Source organism: Aythya ferina, assembly GCF_964211825.1.
Source record: "Aythya ferina genome assembly, chromosome: 15".
NCBI lineage: Eukaryota > Metazoa > Chordata > Aves > Anseriformes > Anatidae > Aythya > Aythya ferina.
The window spans coordinates 9,970,457-9,991,002 of NC_140314.1; the positions used below are offsets into that span (position 1 = coordinate 9,970,457).

The 20,546-nt window shown below is 35.3% G+C and overlaps 1 protein-coding gene across 3 annotated transcripts in view; it reads left to right on the forward strand.

Moving 5' to 3' along the window:
- SNX29 (sorting nexin 29) overlaps positions 1-20,546 on the forward strand; it is a 139,197-nt gene that overhangs the window by 4,032 nt on the left and 114,619 nt on the right. For all 3 annotated transcript variants that reach the window (XM_084536434.1, XM_084536436.1, XM_084536435.1), the window contains exons 2-10: positions 1,174-1,238; positions 2,002-2,054; positions 5,982-6,106; positions 11,957-12,137; positions 13,624-13,694; positions 14,564-14,812; positions 16,661-17,030; positions 17,970-18,088; positions 20,364-20,445. In XM_084536434.1, coding sequence (XP_084392560.1) covers positions 1,174-1,238; positions 2,002-2,054; positions 5,982-6,106; positions 11,957-12,137; positions 13,624-13,694; positions 14,564-14,812; positions 16,661-17,030; positions 17,970-18,088; positions 20,364-20,445 — 1,315 coding nt within the window. The remainder of the gene's footprint in view (positions 1-1,173; positions 1,239-2,001; positions 2,055-5,981; positions 6,107-11,956; positions 12,138-13,623; positions 13,695-14,563; positions 14,813-16,660; positions 17,031-17,969; positions 18,089-20,363; positions 20,446-20,546) is intronic.

Consider the following 20,546-nt stretch of genomic DNA (forward strand, 5'->3'; position numbering starts at 1 on the left):
CCTAGCCCCACACTTAAGTTGCAACAAAGAGTAATTTCAGTAGGACAAATTCTTTGCCCTCCTGCTGGGATAGAAGTGAGCCCCTGTGAATAGGATTATGAAGATAGGAAATCCTGGGGCTGGCACCTGGCAGTGCTGGCCAGCAAGAGGTAGAGTCGCATATGTTTGATAGCCCTCTTTACTAGAGGTCTTACTGTGTGCTGCTTGATTTTTCAGTATCTGGAGAAACTTGCTGAGTTTTGATAATTGGCTTTGTCTGTGCATATATTAGTTGTATGTTCTTTGAGAGAAAAAGGAGAATAGAACGACTTTAACTACAGGCAGGTCAGAGAGATTTTTGAGGGATGTTTTGAGCCCAAGCTCAGAATAAGAAATGGTAGATGCAATGTAGGTTAATTAAACAACAAATTTTGTACTATTCACATGAGTTTATGAAGCATGTTTAGACAAGCAAAGTGGTATTTGTTGTTGAAATGGCTCAGTTGTGTTGTGTGGTTGCTGGTGCAGTAACAAACTATGTTTTATAGGTTTTAATCTGGCAGAAGGCTGTGATGGTAGTTAAATTTTAAGGGTTTTATCGTAATAATTGTTCTACATTCACCTAATTTAAAACTCTTTCTACAGTAAGGTTGCTTGGCAGTAACAGGGTATTCTTACTGTCTCTTTCCCATTTTCTATTCTTTTCTTGTGCTCTGATGATATACCACACTGGTAGTTTGTCCCAGTATGAGAATTTATGGGGTTGCAGGGTGAGCTGCATCATACACCTAATCCAACCAAAAAAATATAAAAATCTTAAACTAGGTCAGTTCCAGCCTTGCAATATGGCCCCACAGGTGGTTGTGCTAAGAAGCTAGGAGCAAGCTGTGCTGCCTGTGCACAATTAGATTATTTTTGATATTGCTGCAATATACCTTGTATCGTGAAACCACTCTTATTTTTAGTAAGACTTTAGATTGTTTTTCAGACAGTATTCCTGCATATTAGAGAGACACTACTTGAAACATCAAAATACAGGCCTATACCACATCATTTTACTTAGAGAAAATACATAAATAAATTTAATGGAATAACTGGCATATGAGGAAAGTTTTTCACAGTGCTGATGTTGACTTCAATCTACTTTTCTCAAAACAGTGTTTATTTAATAATATAACTTTGTTGATTTTTCAGTTTCACAGAACAATGACACTAAAAGACAGTTTCTTCTAGAACGGTTACTAGATGCAGTTAAACAGGTGAGAAATCCAATTAATATTTCTACAGTATACATACTCTGTGTTGTCAGTACTGGCAGGATCTGTCTGTCTGTCTTTCTGTCTTCTTACCAGATAAAGAAGAAATCTTGTTTTGCATACAGTACTACTGAGTTTTTGTGTCTGCTAGCAAATGATTATTATGCATTGCTTGTTTAAAGTTCTTGTGTAGACAAATTATATTTGCAATACTTATTCTATGTCTGAGTTAAATAGTAGTGTCCTGCAAAGCTAAATTGGATAATGTTACAGTAGCAACTTTTTTCCTTCACACTAGGATTTTAATGAATGGGTTAAAATACGGTAAAGATGAGATTGATTTTCATATCAAGGTGAAGTTTAGCAAGTAGAATTTCATAGATTTTACTCAGTTTAAGAGAGCTTGTGAGGTAAAAGAATGCCTCAAAAGTTAGCCAACCAAATGTTTTATAGAGATTGATTCTTCTTTAATTGTAGCACTGAGCCAAGTAGGATTCACTGTTTGTTTTCGTGGGTATATGTTTAAAACTCAAAAGTAATATATTTTTTTTTTCATTGGGAAATGAAGGTGTGTTGTTCTGGCTAGCAAGAATTATGTGAACTGCAGGAGTCTGCTAGTGGAGCATGATGGTAAAAAGCACTTCTTGGTTGCAGGCTGTATTTGCCCATACTCTATTTTGTTTCCTTTTTGATTCTTAAATGGAAGTATTTCGGCATATTGAGTGTCCTAGTGTAACAAAAACTTCTTAAAATCTTTTTATTTCAGTGTCAAATACGATTTGGAGGAAGAAAAGAAATTGCTTCAGATTCTGATAGCAGGTAAAGTAGTCGAAGAAACTGTTAATATGCTCAGATTATGTATCATAATGACCCAAACCATAGGGCATGAAAAACTTGATACAAAAAAAAAAGACCAAAGCACCACAAAACAAACAAACAAAAACACAAAATAAAAAACTGTTCCTATTGTTTGTGTAGACACTAACGCAGGACTCTGAACTTTTCATATTGTTACATGAATTTGACAGTTTAACAAAGAAGATTCTTCAATATGAAGTTACAAATGTTTAAGTGGCTGTAGAGTTAATGACTAAGCATTGAATTCTTGGGCTTGAACATGAGACTAGTAGGGCCTACTATCCCCCAAAACTCTCCTAAAATGAATGTGTCTTTTACCTTGTATGACTCTGTTTTGTGTAGCTTGATGCTTAAGTGTCAAGTGTGTTTAACACATACTCATAAAGAAAATTTTCATTCCTTTTTTTTTGTTATTCCTGACACATTTAAACCTATTTTCCTTTGTTTTCTGTATGACAGGTTGTTTCTTTTTATTACTGCAAGTCAAAAAACTGTCATTTAAAGTTGCATCTGTTGTTGGATATGGCTTATTGGTTTCAAAGGTTTTTAAGAAGAAAACTGGCAGACAGGAATTGCAGTGTTTCTGTATCATGGTTTCTCAGAATTTGACTTATCAAAGAACGTCAAATAAAACTGCAGGATTAAATGCAGTTGTTTATTTTCCCAATTTTAATGTCCTTTAAGTTAGACTCTGCATTTTTGGGAAAGTTAATTATCCACTGACCACTTATGAATTATGTATACAATTGTTTCTTTCCAGTCCCCTCCCAATGCAGTCTTTAAGAACATGTCTAAAGATGTGGTTTCATTGCTTCTGGAAAGCCAGCAAAACAATTATTTGCTGCTAAAGGGAGGGGTGAGGCTTCGTGTATCTGTAGCCTTTCAATATACAAAGGGAGCTTGTAAGAAAGATGCAGAATGACTTCTTACCAGGGCTTGTAGTGTAACAGGACAAGGGGCAATGTTCTTAAACTAAAAGAGAGATTTAGATTGGATATAAGGAAGGAATTTTTTTGCAATGAGGCTGGTGATACACTGTAACAGGTTGCCCAGAGAAACTGTGGATATGCAATCATTGGAAGCATCCAAAGTCAGGTTGGATGGGGTTTGGCAACCTCATCTTGCCAAAGATGTCCCTGCCCACAGCAGGGTGGTTGGGCAGAGTGATCTTTAAGGGTCCCTTCCAACCCAAAGCATTCTGTGATACCCCGTTAAGGTTCCTGGCTTCAGTACTAGGCACTTGCACCACCTTTTTATGTAATTCCTGATCATCCAGTCCCCTCTGAATTAATTTAACAGAAGTAGTAGTAATGCAAAAGGATAACTTGCTGCCATTCAAGTGAGTTGAAATCAGTTCAGTAAAATATCTGGTGAATGTTAGAGTCCCTGCAAGGAAGGGAAGATAATGCAGTGGAAAGCGATGGGAAATAATAAGAAGGAGGAAGAAGCAACAAGAGATGAGAGGAACATCTTTCAGGATGCTTTTTGTTTCATCTTTTTCACCTTTCGGGAGCAGCTTGTAAATGCAACTGTAATGAAACTCCAGAGTAATGCTACTCCATGGCAGCTTAATCCTGCCTGACTTTTGGGTACTACTGTCATTCCGTCCTCTCCCTAGCTGTTTTGGCCTACATTATTTTGGGAAATAATGTAGTGTCCTGTTCAACTGGTGTGGTGGGAACAGTTCAGTGGAGGGTTTGATCAGTTTGGTGGACAGAAGTTGGTGCAAGGGAGGTAGCAGGAAGGTGCATGTGGGATAAAGCGATGGTGGGACTGAAGCACCCAGCAGTTAGTGACTGCACAGCTGTAGCTGTTGGCACAGAAGCATCCACTAGAGATTGTTCTTTAATCTCTGTTGTTTATTTAATGGGAGATGGTATACTGACAATGGTTTGCCTGTCTAGCAGGCTATATAAACTCAGTGAGATGGAAGTACTTCCTTTGTAGAACACATTCTCTGGATATAAAACTTCTGCTTTGTGGCTCACACAAACTGAGGAATTACTTTGCTGCAGTTGTTTAATACTTTGAGGGATGGCCTTTAATACTTAGCTTCTGATAAACAGTGGGAGTTACAATTCAACAGATAAAACGCTGACGAAATTTTACTTATATTTTCCTTAGAATTCAGTGGACATGCAAAATAATGGATTACAGCTACATAGTTTCATTCAGAACATTCAGAAGGAAGTGGAAATTGCATTAATGGATACATAGATCTTTAATTTCATTGCATTTTGGATTGTTACTATGGTATATTGTTACTTGTGAGATAATTCTGAAGATAGGCTCAGAGTTTAGATCAAAATCCAGTGAAGTCCATGGTTCTCCACATTTTGTACTCTGAGCTTTTTTTGTCTTTGAGGTTATAATTGTTCAGAGTGCTACTATGTCTAGTAGTCTAGATTATTACTCTGTTTTTCTACATTTCTTTATTTAACATGCATTCATGATACTATCTAGTAAATTCAGGATGTGTATTGGGCATTGCAGAATACTTTTTTTTGTATCTTGTTTTACTAATGGTTAAAATCTATAAAATGCTGCATGGTTTTCTTGCTTTATTTCTCAATGCATGTAGATTTTTAATAACATGGTTCACAGAAACCAGTTTCTGTTCTGCTTTTTCTGAATTGAAAAGTCAAATAGACTTTTTTTTTTTTGGTCATTTATCTGCTGGAATTTCCGTTTTTAACAGCAGTGGTTATTTTTAGCAACAAGTAATCATAACTGCTCAAAAATCTTCTTGAGAACTGTTAGAATGATATTATACTTCATTAGTGTTGCAGGTTAAGTTTTCCTAACATAGATGTACATGCTTAAAAGCTCTACTGCCCAGGCAGTTATGGTAGACATGCAAATTTTTCTGTCTTCTTTCAGTGCTTCTCCTGATATCCTGTGCTTTTTTTGTGACCCTGAATAGAACTCTGTTCTCCTGGAATGCACAGGCAAAGTCCTCAGCCACTTTATCAGCTGTTCTTATCTAATTGCTTGATTTTTAGTTCAAGTATCTTTCCTTCCTTTAAGTAACCAGTTTTGGCAGCCAGGTGACAGCTCTCTTAAAACTTAAGGTTTAAGTGTTGCTTACTTAGTAACGTTTAGAGAAAACCAATGCAAATTCCTTGTTGGTCGTGTAACTTCCATTATTCTTTAAGCCTTACTATTCTTTGTAGGTTACAATAATATTCCTGGTTTTGGCAAGGGCACAGTTTTAATACTTGTGTAAAAATTGATATGTTAACTGGGTTATGTATTAAAAAAAAAAAAGGGGGGGGGATTTATAAATAGTATCACAGAGAATGACATCAGAAGCTGAAGATTAAATGCATCACTAGAAAATCTTGCTTCTTGTTTTTGGCATAAAGAAGCATAGTTTATGCCTAAAATGTAAGAGGGACATTAAAATGTTTAATTGTTTTCCTAGGCTTGAATTATAATGTACAGGTCATGTACAGTATAGGTCATTTTAGTATATTTTCAGAAAATCATTTGGTGCCTGTGTAGTACATAGTACATTTATGACAATATAATTATGACATTTATGACAATATAATTACGTTTTCACATATGCATTGCATTAAAAGTAGGCAACCCAGAGTTGAAATACCATGGTTAAAGAACACTATAGCTGGTGTGGATGATTTTTCAAAGTGATTGCTAATTCTTCTAAATGTAATTTGTGCCCCAGCTTTGAATAGCCATGATGAGACTATGGCTCTGTTTTACTGTTTGCAAATAATGAGATTAGTGCATACAAAGGATCTTCATTATACATAAAATAAGGGTTCACCTTTACATTCTCTACTCAGAGATTTGGAGTAAATCTGTTATAGAGAAATGTAGTTGATTGTGCTTTTCACAGGATTTCTTGTTAAAATTCTGTTGCAGAGTCACTTGTTTGTGTGCCCAGTTTGAAGCTGTGTTACAGCACGGTCTGAGGAGGAGCCGAGGATTAGCATTAACAGCAGCAGCGATCAAACAGGCAGCAGGTTTCTCCAGTAAAACTGAAACAGGTAATTCATTAATCATAACCATTCAATTTTTTTAAAAATATGTTAAGCGCAAGTGATAAGATTTCTAATGGAAGTTTTGAGCAGTGAACCAAGTTGTCAGCTGTTGGTGGAATACTTGGAATCTTGTTAAGCAGTGAAAATGGTTATTGCTCTTTTAATCCAGTGGTTAACTTTCATACTGAGCTTCTGTAGGAGTTTTGGTACTTGAAAATGTTTATTTCCTACAGTTCCATCATGAATAATATCACTGACAAATATATTTTGACATCTGTTAGGAATGAACATTGTGTAATTGTGTTGTTTATATTCCAGTGGTTTCATTTTTAACCTTATCTTACTCTGTTCTTTAACTGCCATTTTCTGTAGCATCAGATATGCTTAATCCATAAGTATTAATGTCATTTTAAAAGCAAAACTTATATTGTTTTTATTGGGTGGACAGCCAAGACATTTTTTTAATTACTTTTTACGTATTTTGAAAAAGTGATACCTTTATTTTTGTTCTTTCACTTTGAATCTCAGCTTGTGTGCTTTATCAAAAGTATGTGCAGGTGTTCATTAGTTTCGTGGTGAAGTTTAACATACAGCACATCTTTTATCTTCTCCTAACCAGTATGCACATCTTAAAATGAAGCGTTTCTTTTTGGCTTTCAAAACATGTAACACAGTGTGGTGTTTTTTCTTTTTTTAATATTCTATGATATTGGAATTGTTAAAATGCTTTGATCTCCAACCATAACTTCCCATTCCACCACACAATTGCATATAATAATGTTTATGTTAACACTTTATGTGTAGGTTGATATATTGGTGCTCTTAAATTGCCGTAACAAGGGGCTTGTTTCCAGCTGATGATAGGGGGAAATGTTGTTCTTGTGTGCTGACTTTCCTGCTGATCGGTTAGATCCTCCAGACTTTGCTTTCTTGGGGAGTTGAAAAAGCTATGCTTTTAGAGAAGTCTGGAAGTCTCTTTTACTTAGTAATGGGCAGACTAAATGAACAAATAAAAAAAAGAATCATCTGTTTACATAAGCTTTGCAGATTTTCAGCTCTCCTGAATGCTTTTATTCTCCTTGTGAGTGTTTGTAATTGGGGATTAGGTACTCTGTGGTGCCATTCATTCTCCAGGTAGTTTTCATTCTATTTTATCGCTTTAACGGGTAGCGATTTAGTTGTCTGTTCTTTTCTTTTCCTCTGGCTTGTAGGTGATAGTCTTATGCTTTGATGTAGAGAATGCTCACCTGTGTTATGCTTTCTATGATTTATGCAAATGATGCATCTTTTAATTTTATGCATTCTGTATAACCCTGCTGTTTTTCTCATCTGTTTGTAACATAAAGGGTGTATGACATCTTTGGTCTCGTCTTTTGAGATGTTAGTCATCAGATGTACAAAGATGCATCTCTGCTACTTGGGAACTTAACAATTTAGCTACATGGCTGTCCTCTGTCTTATTTGGGAGCTTGTCAGTGATGTGGAGGAAGAGGAGAAAGTCAGGGAAGTTATTTATGGTTGGGGAAAGGAAAAGGAAGGAAACATTCCTTAAGCTTCTTAAGGAGTAAAAAGAATGTATTGAAGTTGAAGAACAAAATCAGGGCTGCTATGTAGCAATCAAACTGAATGCTGTACAGTGACTAAAACGAGGAGCCTTTTACTTCATTACTTTATTTATTACTTTACACAGGGAGATTACTGGGCTCCACTGCATTTATCTTTGCAAGTTAGAGTATTTCTTTTCTGAAATTAGTTGCAAGGTACCTCCGTATTTTTATCGCTTTCGGACAAATTATTTTGGTATGATTTATATTAGTTTCTGTCTAACATAGTCACAGGTGTCATTTTTTTCTTTAACATTGTGGAATACTGCTGTTTAGGCTGTATATTCAGCCTTTGACAGTTGAAAAGCAAAATTATCCGGCAGTGTTTTTTATTTGAAATTTACAGGTAGCTCATAACAAACCTCTCTTCCAAGAGGTTTAAAAACATGGGGTACTCACTTCACATCTAAGATCTTCAGGTTTTTTTACTTATTTGAAAATTAAAGTTTTAATTAGAAACTTCAGTTGTAGTTGATTGAACCTATCACTTAAGTCTTACTTAAAAATTTTTTTTAAATACATATTCAAGTAAACAACAACAAAATTCTTAATAGCAGTCTGATTCGGTATCATTTTATGGCATAGGCAAGAGAGACATATGCAACTTCTCATATATTAAGCAAACTAAACAACAAACAATAAAACTACATTCTCTCTGATTAGTAACAAGATGAGAGTCTCTTCATTTAACTTCAGTAAAGATTATGTGAGAATGAATATTGTAGCTGATTTCATTTAATGATACTCTCACTTAAAAGTGAAAGAGTTAATATTTCCAATTATAGCAAATGTCTCTACCATGAGATACTTATGAGAAATATGTAACAATTGACAGAATAGACATAAAAATGCACAATGGCTGCACAGTTTTCTTTACTTTTTTTTTCCTCTTGTTTTCTTTTCTTTGCATAAGAAGGCAGCAAGCGTGTGTTCTGAACTGATCTCTATGCTGTCTATGCTCTAAACTTGAGACATAACTAGTGGTTCACGATGATTAATGATGCAATATGGGGTATTGTAGTTATTGGAACTGCAATACTGTTAAAATTACATTAACTGTTTTCACAAAATGATTAATATTTGTGTATTGCATAACCAGGGTTTGCCTATGGTACAGTTGTCCAAATTGTATATTACTGAAATTAAAATAAATCTTAACTTCTAAATAATAATATGTATTGAATTATTTGTTATGAAAATTAATATTGACAGTTAGGACTTGGATTTTTCATTTAATTTTACTCTCAAAGAAAGTAACTTATTGTCTGAAAATGTCCCTTAGATCACTATTTTTAGTAAATATATCATGGAGGGGCTTAGGGTACAGAATGCCTCCACTTAATTTCTGTCAGATAGATCTTGATTAAAAAACTGATGATAATCCAAATTTTGAAGCTTGTCAAAATCCTTGATATTTGTAAATAATCAAAAATACCAGGAAACACTGAGTCTCATGCTAAGCACATGGGTAATGTACTTACTTCCTCTATTCCAGTATTATTTTCACTTCCTTCTTCAGTGTTGTTTTGACTTTTAGCAACACAGACAAAAATTTTATTGGTTGTAGGAAACAAATAATTAAATCACTGTTATCTTGATACAAATCTGGCATTTTAAGAACTGTTTTATTTTTTTTTTAGATAAACACACACTTTATCTTTGAGATGCAGATCAAATAAGTTGAAGTCGAAGAGGTAGAACATAGAATATTTGCATGCTCTTGTATATTCTGTGGACTTCCTTATTGTTTGCATGTTAATCTGTCTGTAAGGTCCTACAGTTTGCATCCCATGTCCTGAGCAACCTGCCCAGGGGCAGGGCCAGATGACATCCAGAGGTCCCTTCCAACCTCAGCAATTCTGTGATTGTCAGTTCTGTGGTTCCCTTGCTTCACACATTTTCCTCATTTAAAACAGCTCTGGGTTGTTCTTGCATGGGTGTCAATCCTCACTGGCAAAACTTCAAGTAAATGAGTCTAACCTGTTTGTTTAGGTTTATAAAATTACAGTGTAAATTTTGCTAATCTCATAGCTTTCTGTGGAGACTAATAAACAGAACTGTCCCCCAAATCAGCAGGTTTCTTCAGAAGTCATAACCTGTAGTGAAAACCTCTTCAAAACCTGATTGCATGTTCTTTATTTAGTGTATAGAAAGAGAAACATCATGGAAGGCCTTTTCTTAAAACTGTAACTTCAGTAAAAAGGTTTAGAGAAGGGATAAATGAGTGGAGGTTTTTATGCTGCCTAAATTGAGGTTATGATCAGAGGCCAGCATAATATTTGAGGTGATAGTGCACCATTCGCTCCTACAACAGAATTATTTTCCCTGTTTTATAATTTATTTTATTTTTTTTAGAAAAGAGTGAAGACTTCCATTAAACCGTCAAAAGGAGTGTCTGCATATTTTCCTCAACAGATTGATGTTTTGAACTTTGAGGAATGCTTAGTTTTCTCAGTTTTTTTCTTCTTAAAAACCTGTCTTCCTTAAATTCAGTCTCTTAAAATGTTGCAAACTAGCTTTCAAATCAAAAAATAGCTTTCAAACTCTTCTCGTTATTTGAACAATTCTATTTATAACAAATCAAAGCCACATAAACATACTCGTTAATATTGTTTTTGAGGTACTTGCAAGAAGTATGTATTTGATGCAATATTAATATTAGGCCAAGTGCCGGGTCCTGCACCTGGGGCGCAATAACCCCAAGCAGAGCTACAGGCTGGGAGAGGAATGGTTGGAAAGCTGCCAGGCAGAGAAGGACCTGGGAGTGATGGTGGACAGTCGGCTGAATATGAGCCAGCAGTGTGCTCAGGTGGCCAAGAAGGCCAACGGCATCCTGGCTTGTATTAGGAACAGCGTGACCAGCAGGGCTAGGGAGGTGATCGTCCCCCTGTACTCAGCTCTGGTGAGGCCGCACCTCGAGTACTGTGTTCAGTTTTGGGCCCCTCGCTACAAGAAGGACATCGAGGTGCTTGAGCGGGTGCAGAGAAGGGCGACGAAGCTGGTGAGGGGCCTGGAGAACAAGTCCTACGAGGAGCGGCTGAGGGAGCTGGGCTTGTTCAGCCTGGAGAAGAGGAGGCTCAGGGGTGACCTTATCGCTCTTTTTAGGTACCTCAAGGGAGGCTGTAGCGAGGTGGGGGTTGGCCTGTTCTCCCACGTGCCTGGTGACAGGACGAGGGGGAATGGGCTTAAGTTGAGCCAGGGGAGTTTTAGGTTAGATGTTAGGAAGAACTTCTTTACAGAAAGGGTTGTGAGGCATTGGAACAGGCTACCCAGGGAAGTGGTGGAGTCACCATCCCTGGAAGTCTTCAAAAGACGCTTAGATGTAGAGCTTAGGGATATGGTTTAGTGGAGGGCTGTTAGCGTTAGGTTGGAGGTTGGACTCGATGACCTTGAGGTCTCTTCCAACCTAGAAATTCTGTGATTCTGTGATTCTGTGATTAAGGTCTATTGATTGCAAACCTATACCATGTAATAATGATTCAACTGGTGAATTATCTGATGTTTGGTTCTTCTTTCCCCCCTAAGAAAATGGTAAGAGGTCAATTGGGATAAGTATGTCCTTAAATTGTGTTCTTACTCAGTTAAGAAACAGGAATACCTGAAATACTAGGTGTTCTATTGTGTGTGTACAATTGCTGATGTGGATTTTTGTTACCTGCAATTGAGAAATCGCAAGGAAAGTATCTTAGTGGAAAGGGGTATTGTTGCCTTTTCACTTTAACACTTGACTTTGTCTCTTGCATGTCTACAAATTCTGGAGCTTCCCATTCCTTTGGACCTTGCTTCTATCATTTCATAATAGACAGCAAAATAGCATTTTAGAGCATTTTTTTTTCATTGCATAGTATATTTACAGCTGAACCTGTGAACCTGTTTTATGAATGATATACTAGCTTAAATACACTTGAAAATTTGAATTTGGTTTCAAGATGTAAGATAGAATCCTTTGATGTGTTTGGCTTCTTTAGTGAAGTAAAAAGTTCGAAGTGCTTAAGTAGCCTAAGTTCTGTAGAAATAAATAACCTATTTAACTGAGGAGTTATACAAAGATGGTAAATGATTCACCTTTTGTACAAGTTATATACCATTTTCTTGTTTTATAAAATTACATGACAGGAGATGATTTACTGTGTGTAACAATGTTGGTTCTGAAATTATATGTAATGAAACTCATAAAATAAATTTTGATAGAAGAAAGTAAAATAGGTAAAAGAGCTAAGATGGATTTTTTTTTTTTTTTTTTTCTCCCCAGAGCCAGTGTTTTGGTACTATGTGAAAGAAGTTCTGAATAAACACGAACTGCAACGCTTTTACTCTCTGAAGACAATTACTACAGATATTGGCAGAGGCCGGGCTTGGTTGCGCTGTGCACTGAATGAACATTCCCTGGAAAGATATGTTCATATGCTGCTTGCAGACAAGAATCGACTTAGGTACTGTATTCGATGTCATTGTAATGCTGGAAATGTGCATGTTTTGACAAATGAAATATGGAGATTTAAAAAACAAAAAACAAAAACAACAAAAAGCAGCCAAACAAACAAAACCCCCAAATACAGCTGTCATAATATACCATATTAACTGTTGTGCTAGTGATGCACATGTTTATTGTGTTCATTTTTGAAATTTTGACAGCCGTCGAGATACGGTGTCTTGTGCCTATGTCAACACGTAACCTGAAACTGGCTTCATGCTTACATGTGAGAATATATTTTCCTATTCTCATATTAATTTCCATTCTCCTTCCTGACACTCTTCCCTACTCTTCCAACAGTTTTCCACCCTGAGACCTGAATAGCTTAATGAGAGGGGCTTTGAAATAGCCCCTCCCCCTCTAATAAAATAACGTATTATTGCAGCCTTGATCTTATCAATTCCACAGTAGTTGTTTGTTGCCTGTTTGGAGGTGCTCATCCTGTAATTTTGAAGCTCCACCGGTCGAGCAATATGTAGCTGGTGCTGCAGGTTCCTTGGAAGTGGTTTTGTATGTATTTGCGAGCCTCCTTGTTTACAGAGTTACTGTGAGAATAATTTACTGTGTATTGTGAATTCGGAAGGTATTTTCGATGTGCAAAATGCACTTAGATTCATTCATGCTTCTTTTCTCATACATGTTCAGATCATTTTCTTTTTGGAAATCTGTGATATTTATTCTCAATAATTGTTGAGTTTGAGCTAGCCCAGTAAATTCAGCAGGAAGTCACTCTTTCCATTTGCATCAACTAATGGATATAATAGCAGAGCTGAGTTCTTTAGTGCCTTTCAGTCTGTCCCAATTCTCTGCAGCCTTCTTGCAAGACAGATTTTGGTATGAAATCAAATAAATATATGAACAAAAAAAAAATATCTGAAAACTGTTCTGAGAGATTAGTGATTTGGATTGCTAAGTCACTACTTACTACTCTGATGCTTGTACCAGTATTTGTAATATATCAAGATTGTCAGCACTCTGAGTGTTGTACACGAACTCTTATTTGCTACAAAAGTGTATTCTAGAATATTTAAGGTTTAAATGTTATCAAAATTCAAGTGGGAGTTGCAGAATCACTTTATATCCTGAACTCTTACCTGGTTTGGAAACTTCTAAATGAACCTGTCTTGTTTAATACAGGTTGAGGTCTTTCTTGCTGTCTGTTTCTATGTTTAGTTAACTGAATGCTGATAGCAAAAATACAGCATCATGCTACTAAAAAGAGCTAGATTTAGAACAAGTAACTTGATGCATTCATAGTGAACTTAAGCATTTCTTACGCAATTGTGTAAATGGTCTATATATTTCAGGGCTTCAGGGAGTTATGGTAATATATTTGATCTGTTGGGTGTGCCCATGCTTATTTTTCAGAGTTCCCATGTTTTAGAAGTGGAACATACGTTAATATCAGACTGCATATTCTTTGCTTTTTTCCTTTCAAATTTTAGTGTCTTCTATGAAGACTGGTCTTTTATGATGGATGAAGAACGTTCTAGTATGATCCCTACAATGGCAGCGGGTAAGACCTCTTATATGCCACTATTCTGGGAAAACTATTTCATTTTGAAGTGTTATTTCTGTTCATGGTTGTAAGGTGCTTCTCTCACCTTTATGTGGAGAATGTGCATCAGATGCACGTTCAGGGGTCAAGGTATTATGCTAGTTTGTTATGAACTTTTAAAACACTGAATCTGGCTTTTCTACTGTTCAGAAGTCTTCCAGGCAAATTTTCTGACCCTTCATCTGTAATAATAACTCCCCACCCCCTTCCCACCTCCCAAAACTGTCTCAATTAAAAAAAAAAAAATAAATAAAAGGGGGGGGGGGGTTGTTCCTGAGCTTAAAAGAACAAGGATAGACTTTTCTTAGTAAGGCCCAGATTGTAGGTAAATAAATGGGAGTAGAGTAAGAGTTAAGAACTGGCTACAAATAGCTTACTTCTATGGAGTTAATATATCACAGAAGTGATATATTGTTACTGTGTACATCCACTTCCCAGATACACGATCACGTGCTTCCTTCCGCAAGATACCATTCACAGGAGGTTTTTTATAGAGTATAGGAGCCAACAAATAACAAAGCTGCAGTGAAACTGATTTAAATATGAGCTTATAAATACACCAGCTCAGCTGCACATTAAATATGCAAAAAGTACTGTGAGCAGCCATCAAGATAAATTCAGAAGTGATTGCATGAGCTTGAATAGTATCAAACAAAGAATGAATGGTACAGGGAAGGGTAAGAATTCAGGCTCAGAGGAATGTAGGTAAATTTTTGGGAAAAATATTTTACATGTCAGAGCTTTGTTACGTGCTTAAGTTTTATTTTTGTAACTTTTGCATGAAGTATATAGTGGGGTTTTGATCTTATTTTTTCCTTTATCTAAAGGTCTGAACTCCATTCTTTTTGCCATCAACATTGATAATAAGGATTTAAATGGACAGAGCAAATGTACACCCACAGTGTCTGATCTGTTAAAGGAATCAACGCAAAATGTAACCTCATTATTGAAAGAATCCACTCAGGGTGTTAGCAGCCTTCTCAGAGAGATAACTGCATCCTCTGCTGTCTCCATCCTAATAAAACCTGATCAAGACACTGACCCACTTCCTGTTCTCTCAAAGAATGTAAATGCTGGTAAGCATTTTTGCAGTGTTAGAATCATTCAAAAACTTTCAAAATGTTAATGTGTGTTTAAATATTTTTTTCAATTAAATTTAATATACTAGTGACCTGAATTTTAATTTCTTAATCATAAGATTATGCCTCGCAGTTTCTGATGTAATGATTTTTTTTTTCTTTTTTGATATGATTACATTTGGCACTTTATCAGCCATATATCTGTCGTTATATACTGGATTAAAAATTTAAATTGCTGTCTTCAAACACCACCCATGTTTAGAGTCTGAATTCCTATATGAAACAGATAATTACCACAAATGAAAATCTACTCTTTTTTTTTTTTTTAATTTTTTTAATGTATTTTTTTTTTTTTTAAACAAAACAAGCAAAAACTCAAATGCTTTTGTGTTGCCACCAGCTTGTAGGGTATAGTCAATAACATGAATCCAAAGTCTTAATGTCCTGTAATTTGAAATTAATCAGGTAAAATGTGATATTTATTCTACATTTTCAGTTGCAAAAATAACAAAGGAATATTTTACCATCTTTATTTCCAGAAGTAGAGCTGAGAAGATGCTTTGCTTTGTAAAGTTACAAAACTGCAGAAAGACTCTTGGATTTATGTATTTTTCATTTAAAAAGCAAACTTTGAATTTAGGCTTTAAATAGTTTTGGTTATGATAAAAAGAAAAAATGTGAATGCTATCTGGTAGGAATAGATGTTGAGATAAAATCTATTTTTTTATTGGCATTTAAAATTTTGTCTTTAAAATGGCATTCAAAATAAGCTTGAAGTAAAGCTTTGGTTTAGTGTTTTAAATGAGATTAAAGTAGGTGATATTTAACTTGGGATAACTTTTTAAGTATAGAGTAGGCTTTCAAGATGAAATAACTGACATGCTGCACATGTCTACAACACAATGCATGTTATTTGTCTAGGTCATGCACATACAGTACATGCACTGTAAAACTTGCAATAAATTTTCCATTGAGAAAGTTGGTGTATTCAAATGAAATTATGTGCTGAATATAAAGTTAAATGTTTACATTAAAGTCAATGTTCTTTGCTGGAATTCTGTTTGCATTAAGAATGGATTTTAACTTCTTGCTCTTAAAAGTATGTTAATCACTGTTGTGGATATATAAAAGTGGGACTTTGCTTAAAACAGTTTAGTCACAGTGTTGTGTGGATGAATAAATTTCTGATGTTTCTAGGGGTGCTTCAAACTTGCATGATCATTTATTCTCACTGATTATGATGTGCACATGAGGCTAGCTAATCACTGAAAAATGACCGTCACATCTTAGATATTATGTAGTCAGGATTTCATTGTATTTCAAAAGCAGGAACTAATTAGCTGAGAGAAGGAGCAAGATTTTTTCTTTCTTTCTTTCTGAAAACTAACTGCTCTATTTCTAGAATGTAGACAAAACTGTCTTTACTTGATTACAAGTTTTTTTTTTTATTTTCTTGAAATTGTTGGATGTTTTATCTGTTGTGTAGACATTCCTTGCAATATACACTAGCTATAATCCATGTGAGAAGGTGACGGAAAGGCTAACTTTGTCTCTTAAATTTTATTTTATAAGTTTGAACTTTTTTTCCACTTTCAATTGAATACTGTTATTAATGCACATCTGAACTAACTTTTAAAATCTGAATTATATAAAGCATATAAACCTTTAAGTACCATCTTTATTTTATAAGCTAACATGTATGGAAAGATAATGAATGGCATCAAGGATCTAATTGTCTTTTTTTTTCTTAGCTCATTTAGTTCATGAGTTCTGTTAGGAAAAATTACAAATGTATTACATTATTTTTCTTTTTTTAAAATATCAAAATCTTTATGTTGCTTCTAGATTTGAAATCTAAAAAGGATCGCAAAAAGAAGAAGAGAGTGACAAATATAATCTCATTTGATGAAGAGGAAGATGAACAAAATGTGGGGGATGCCACAAAACCTCTGGTTACAGGAGAAAGTTCAGAGGAGAATTTAGATAAATCTTCAGTTTTTATATTACCCTCATCTGAAACCAGTCTTGGAAAAAGTTTGAACGGGAATGAAAGTAACCATTCATGGAAAAGCAATTCAGTGTTCATGAATGGAGAATATGAATACCAGAAACTAGACGTGAAGAGTATTGATGATGAAGATGCAGACGAAGATGAGCTATATGGAAAAACACTAGGAAATAAAGGCACAGAAAATGAAATTGAACCTTCAGAAAAGTAAGTAATTGAAGGAACAAGTGATAATTTTTTCATGCTTTTTTTTTCCTCTTTATGTCTCTTTTTTTCAGGGGTACTGGCTAATTTGTGTAACTAACAGAAATCCCTGCACTTAGGGTTTTCTTTATTCATTCTTTGTTTGGACCACTTGGACTAGTTTGGGGATATTTTGCATCTAAGTTCCACTTAAAAAAACAATATTGAGATTTCAGATGTTCTCCATGAGGTTCTCAGATGTTTAAATTCTTGCGTGATATAGCCAAGCTATAATTCTTACTTTTTATGCTACTCACTTATTTTTGGTATGATACCAACTTCAGTTTGGCTTAACAGTAAACCCACATATTATTAAATAGAGACTGCCAGTATTCAGTGTAGACATTAACCAAGACAAAAACATAAAACCGATGGTTTGGAATGATCTTATCGTAGAATCATGGAATTGTAGAATGGTTTGTATTGGAAGGGCCCTTAAGGATTATCTAGTCCCTGTCCATGGCAGGAGGTTGGAACATCTCCTACTTCCCAAGCAGACCACCTTGCTAAAAGCCCCATCTAGCCTGGCCTTGAACACTGCCAGGGATGGGGCATCCACTGGGCAGCATGGACCTTGCCACCCTCATAGGGAAAAATTTATTCCTAATGTCTAATCTAAATCTCCCCTTTCTTAGTTTAAAACCATCACCCCTTGTCCTTGTCTTATCGCTACACTCTCTCATAAAGAGTCCTTCCACATCATTCCTGTGGGCCTGCTTTAAGTACTGGAAGGCTACTATTAGGAATTTATGTACATCTTTGTCGATTTATGTACATCCAAACCAAAAAGTTGGCAGGCAGATTGAAATAAAGGTTTTTCTTGCAATGATACTTCCAAAAGAAATGTGAGTGTTGTGAAAATTAATGCTGACTGTTTATATAGGTTTTATTTTCTTAATCTAGGCCTCATGAAATAGTCACATGTGACTCTCAGATATGCAGTTGGAGTCCTCTGCAGGTCCTGAATGATGACTCAGATATTCTATTTCCTGTCAGTGCTGTTGGCTCTTACTCCCAGACTGGTAAGTATTTTAATTCTATCTCATGCCAACAGAATTTGTAAGAAAACTTCTAACATGGGACAGTGACAAATAGTATGGGATTATAAGGATTTAACAAGATACCATACAGCTGGGACAGGATCTTTGAATACATTTTTTTTCTAGATAGGAGACAAAGTTATTTGAGTAGTCTTATATTTAGCTCATATCTAAGCTGTTTAATTGAGGAGGATTTACCCATATCAAAACAGACCAGAGTTTTGTTGTAATTAAGCTGTGGTCTTGTATGTATAGTATTTTACTAATGATTTGGATGGTTGACTAGAAAGTATCCTTATCCAATTTCTAGGGACAACTAAGCTGGAAGAAGCTGAAGTGTTTTTGATAATTTGAATTTAAATTAATCTTGACAGATTGGAGAAACGATTAAATATTGGATGTAGTTCAATAGAAGCTGTTATCTGTGTATATACAGGGTAAGGAATGATTGGCTAGGAAATACTTCTTTGGAAAAGGATATGGGAGATATAGTGGGATACAAGCTGATAGTAAGTTATCAGTTCTGTGCTTCTACAATAAAAGCACATTTCATACTGAGATGCGTAAATGGAAGTATCACTTGTAAGTTTATGCTCATTTGGCTCAGCTGCAATATTATATGTAGTTTGGGGTATCGCACTTGAACGGTGATGAGGACCATTTAGAGATCTTGACGAAAGCAATGAGAATGGTCAAAGGTATAGAAAAGAAGGTCCAATATCTGTATTGGTAACAAAACAAAAGAATTCCCCCTCAAAAATCTTGAAGTTAATATTTTGCTAGCTGTTTATAAAGCATTGCTTTTATAAAACTTGGGGTGTGTGTTCTCCTTTCAGTGACTATTAATAACTTCTCAGTGGCATTCAAATAATCTATTGTAGTGGTAAAATATTTCATGCTTTTTGCATATACATTATTTATGCTGGGAGTTTGAACAGTCTGTTAACTGAGTGGCTGTGAAAAAGAAATTCACTTCTGTAAGTAAGATGATAAGAATAACATGATTCGTACAATAATGCTGTACTGCCCTCTGCTGTATTTTAACATTTGTACCTCTTATGAAATTTGAGTGGCTAATATAAAGTACAACCCATTTTCTTCTAGCTTTCCCAGTAACTGGCAGGCTCATTATTATTATGATAAGATTGCTGCTAAAGCATAGTGAGCTTTTATAAAATACAGAGTTTAACCCAGTGTTTTACTTCAAAGGTCTTACACAGATAACTAACAAGATATGTATCTATTTCAAATATATTACGACATAATGTTGTATGCTTATATGAGTTTTCAATTTTAGTCTGCTGCTGTGCTTCAAGGATGTGTCAGGGCATATCATATCTCCATGTACCTAGAGATGAGAGAGCCTGAATCAAAAGTCAGGTGCCTGGAAGAAAACTGGAATATACAGATCTATATTGAGCTTCAGTAAACTCTACAGCTTAAAAAATGAACTTTCTTCTCCATAGCCATCCTGACATAACTCTAATTCCCATCAACTTCTTTCCTGCTTCTTAAATTCTATGTAATATTTTTTTAGCTCATAATTTCAGGTTTGTTTTAGGGTAACTTTGTAACCCTTACATACTGATACCAGAAAATGTAAATGATTCTTTTTTTTTTTCTTTTCTTAATATGTTCACAGAAGGTAGGTGGTGTTGTTTTTCCTTTTACCTGACCCACTATTACAGTGGGCCCAGTGATGTGTATATTTTGATGCTGACAATTGTGGATGTGTGGACAGATGTATATTATCCATGCTTTTCTGAAAAGTATCTGATTCCTGGTATTTGGTTCACAGCCCTATGTACTAAATGTATACATAGTAAGTCAGAGAAAAGCTATGGTGCTCTGTTGGGAATGTATAAAGGACTGGTGCCTTTGCAAGGTTTTGGATATTGGGGACTAACCACAGATTTATTTCCTGCAAGTCACAAAACAGATTTGTAATGAGTATCAGATGCCATGTTAATTAAACTCCTCGGGCTTGCAAAAATAACTTCAATAAGAAGTCTCTTCATAGATTTACAACATCGCTGTCAATGTTAAATGTCAATGTCTAAACTATAAAAAGAAGTTTTGCAATAATTTTTTGCTAAACTGATGGCTATGTTACAGTCCTGCTGGCATTCAGTGTGAAAGTACAGAAGCCAGCTTTGGAGAAGGCTTTTAAACACTTACAATTCTTTAGTAAAGGTAAGTATTGCTTTATTTAAGTACTGTTAATTGAAGACGCTTATGCATGTGCATTCTACTTTAGATAACCTGGAGAACGGAGAGAGGCATGAAAGTGGTGTTCATGCAGTAGAACTGATTCCAAGAAGATCTGATCATCCTTACAGGTACATGTCAAATATGTTTTAAAATAAAAAAAGCAAAAAAACGCTTTCCACCTATAGCTGCTAGTTTAGTATTGTTGCCTAACAAATAGCTACTCAGTATT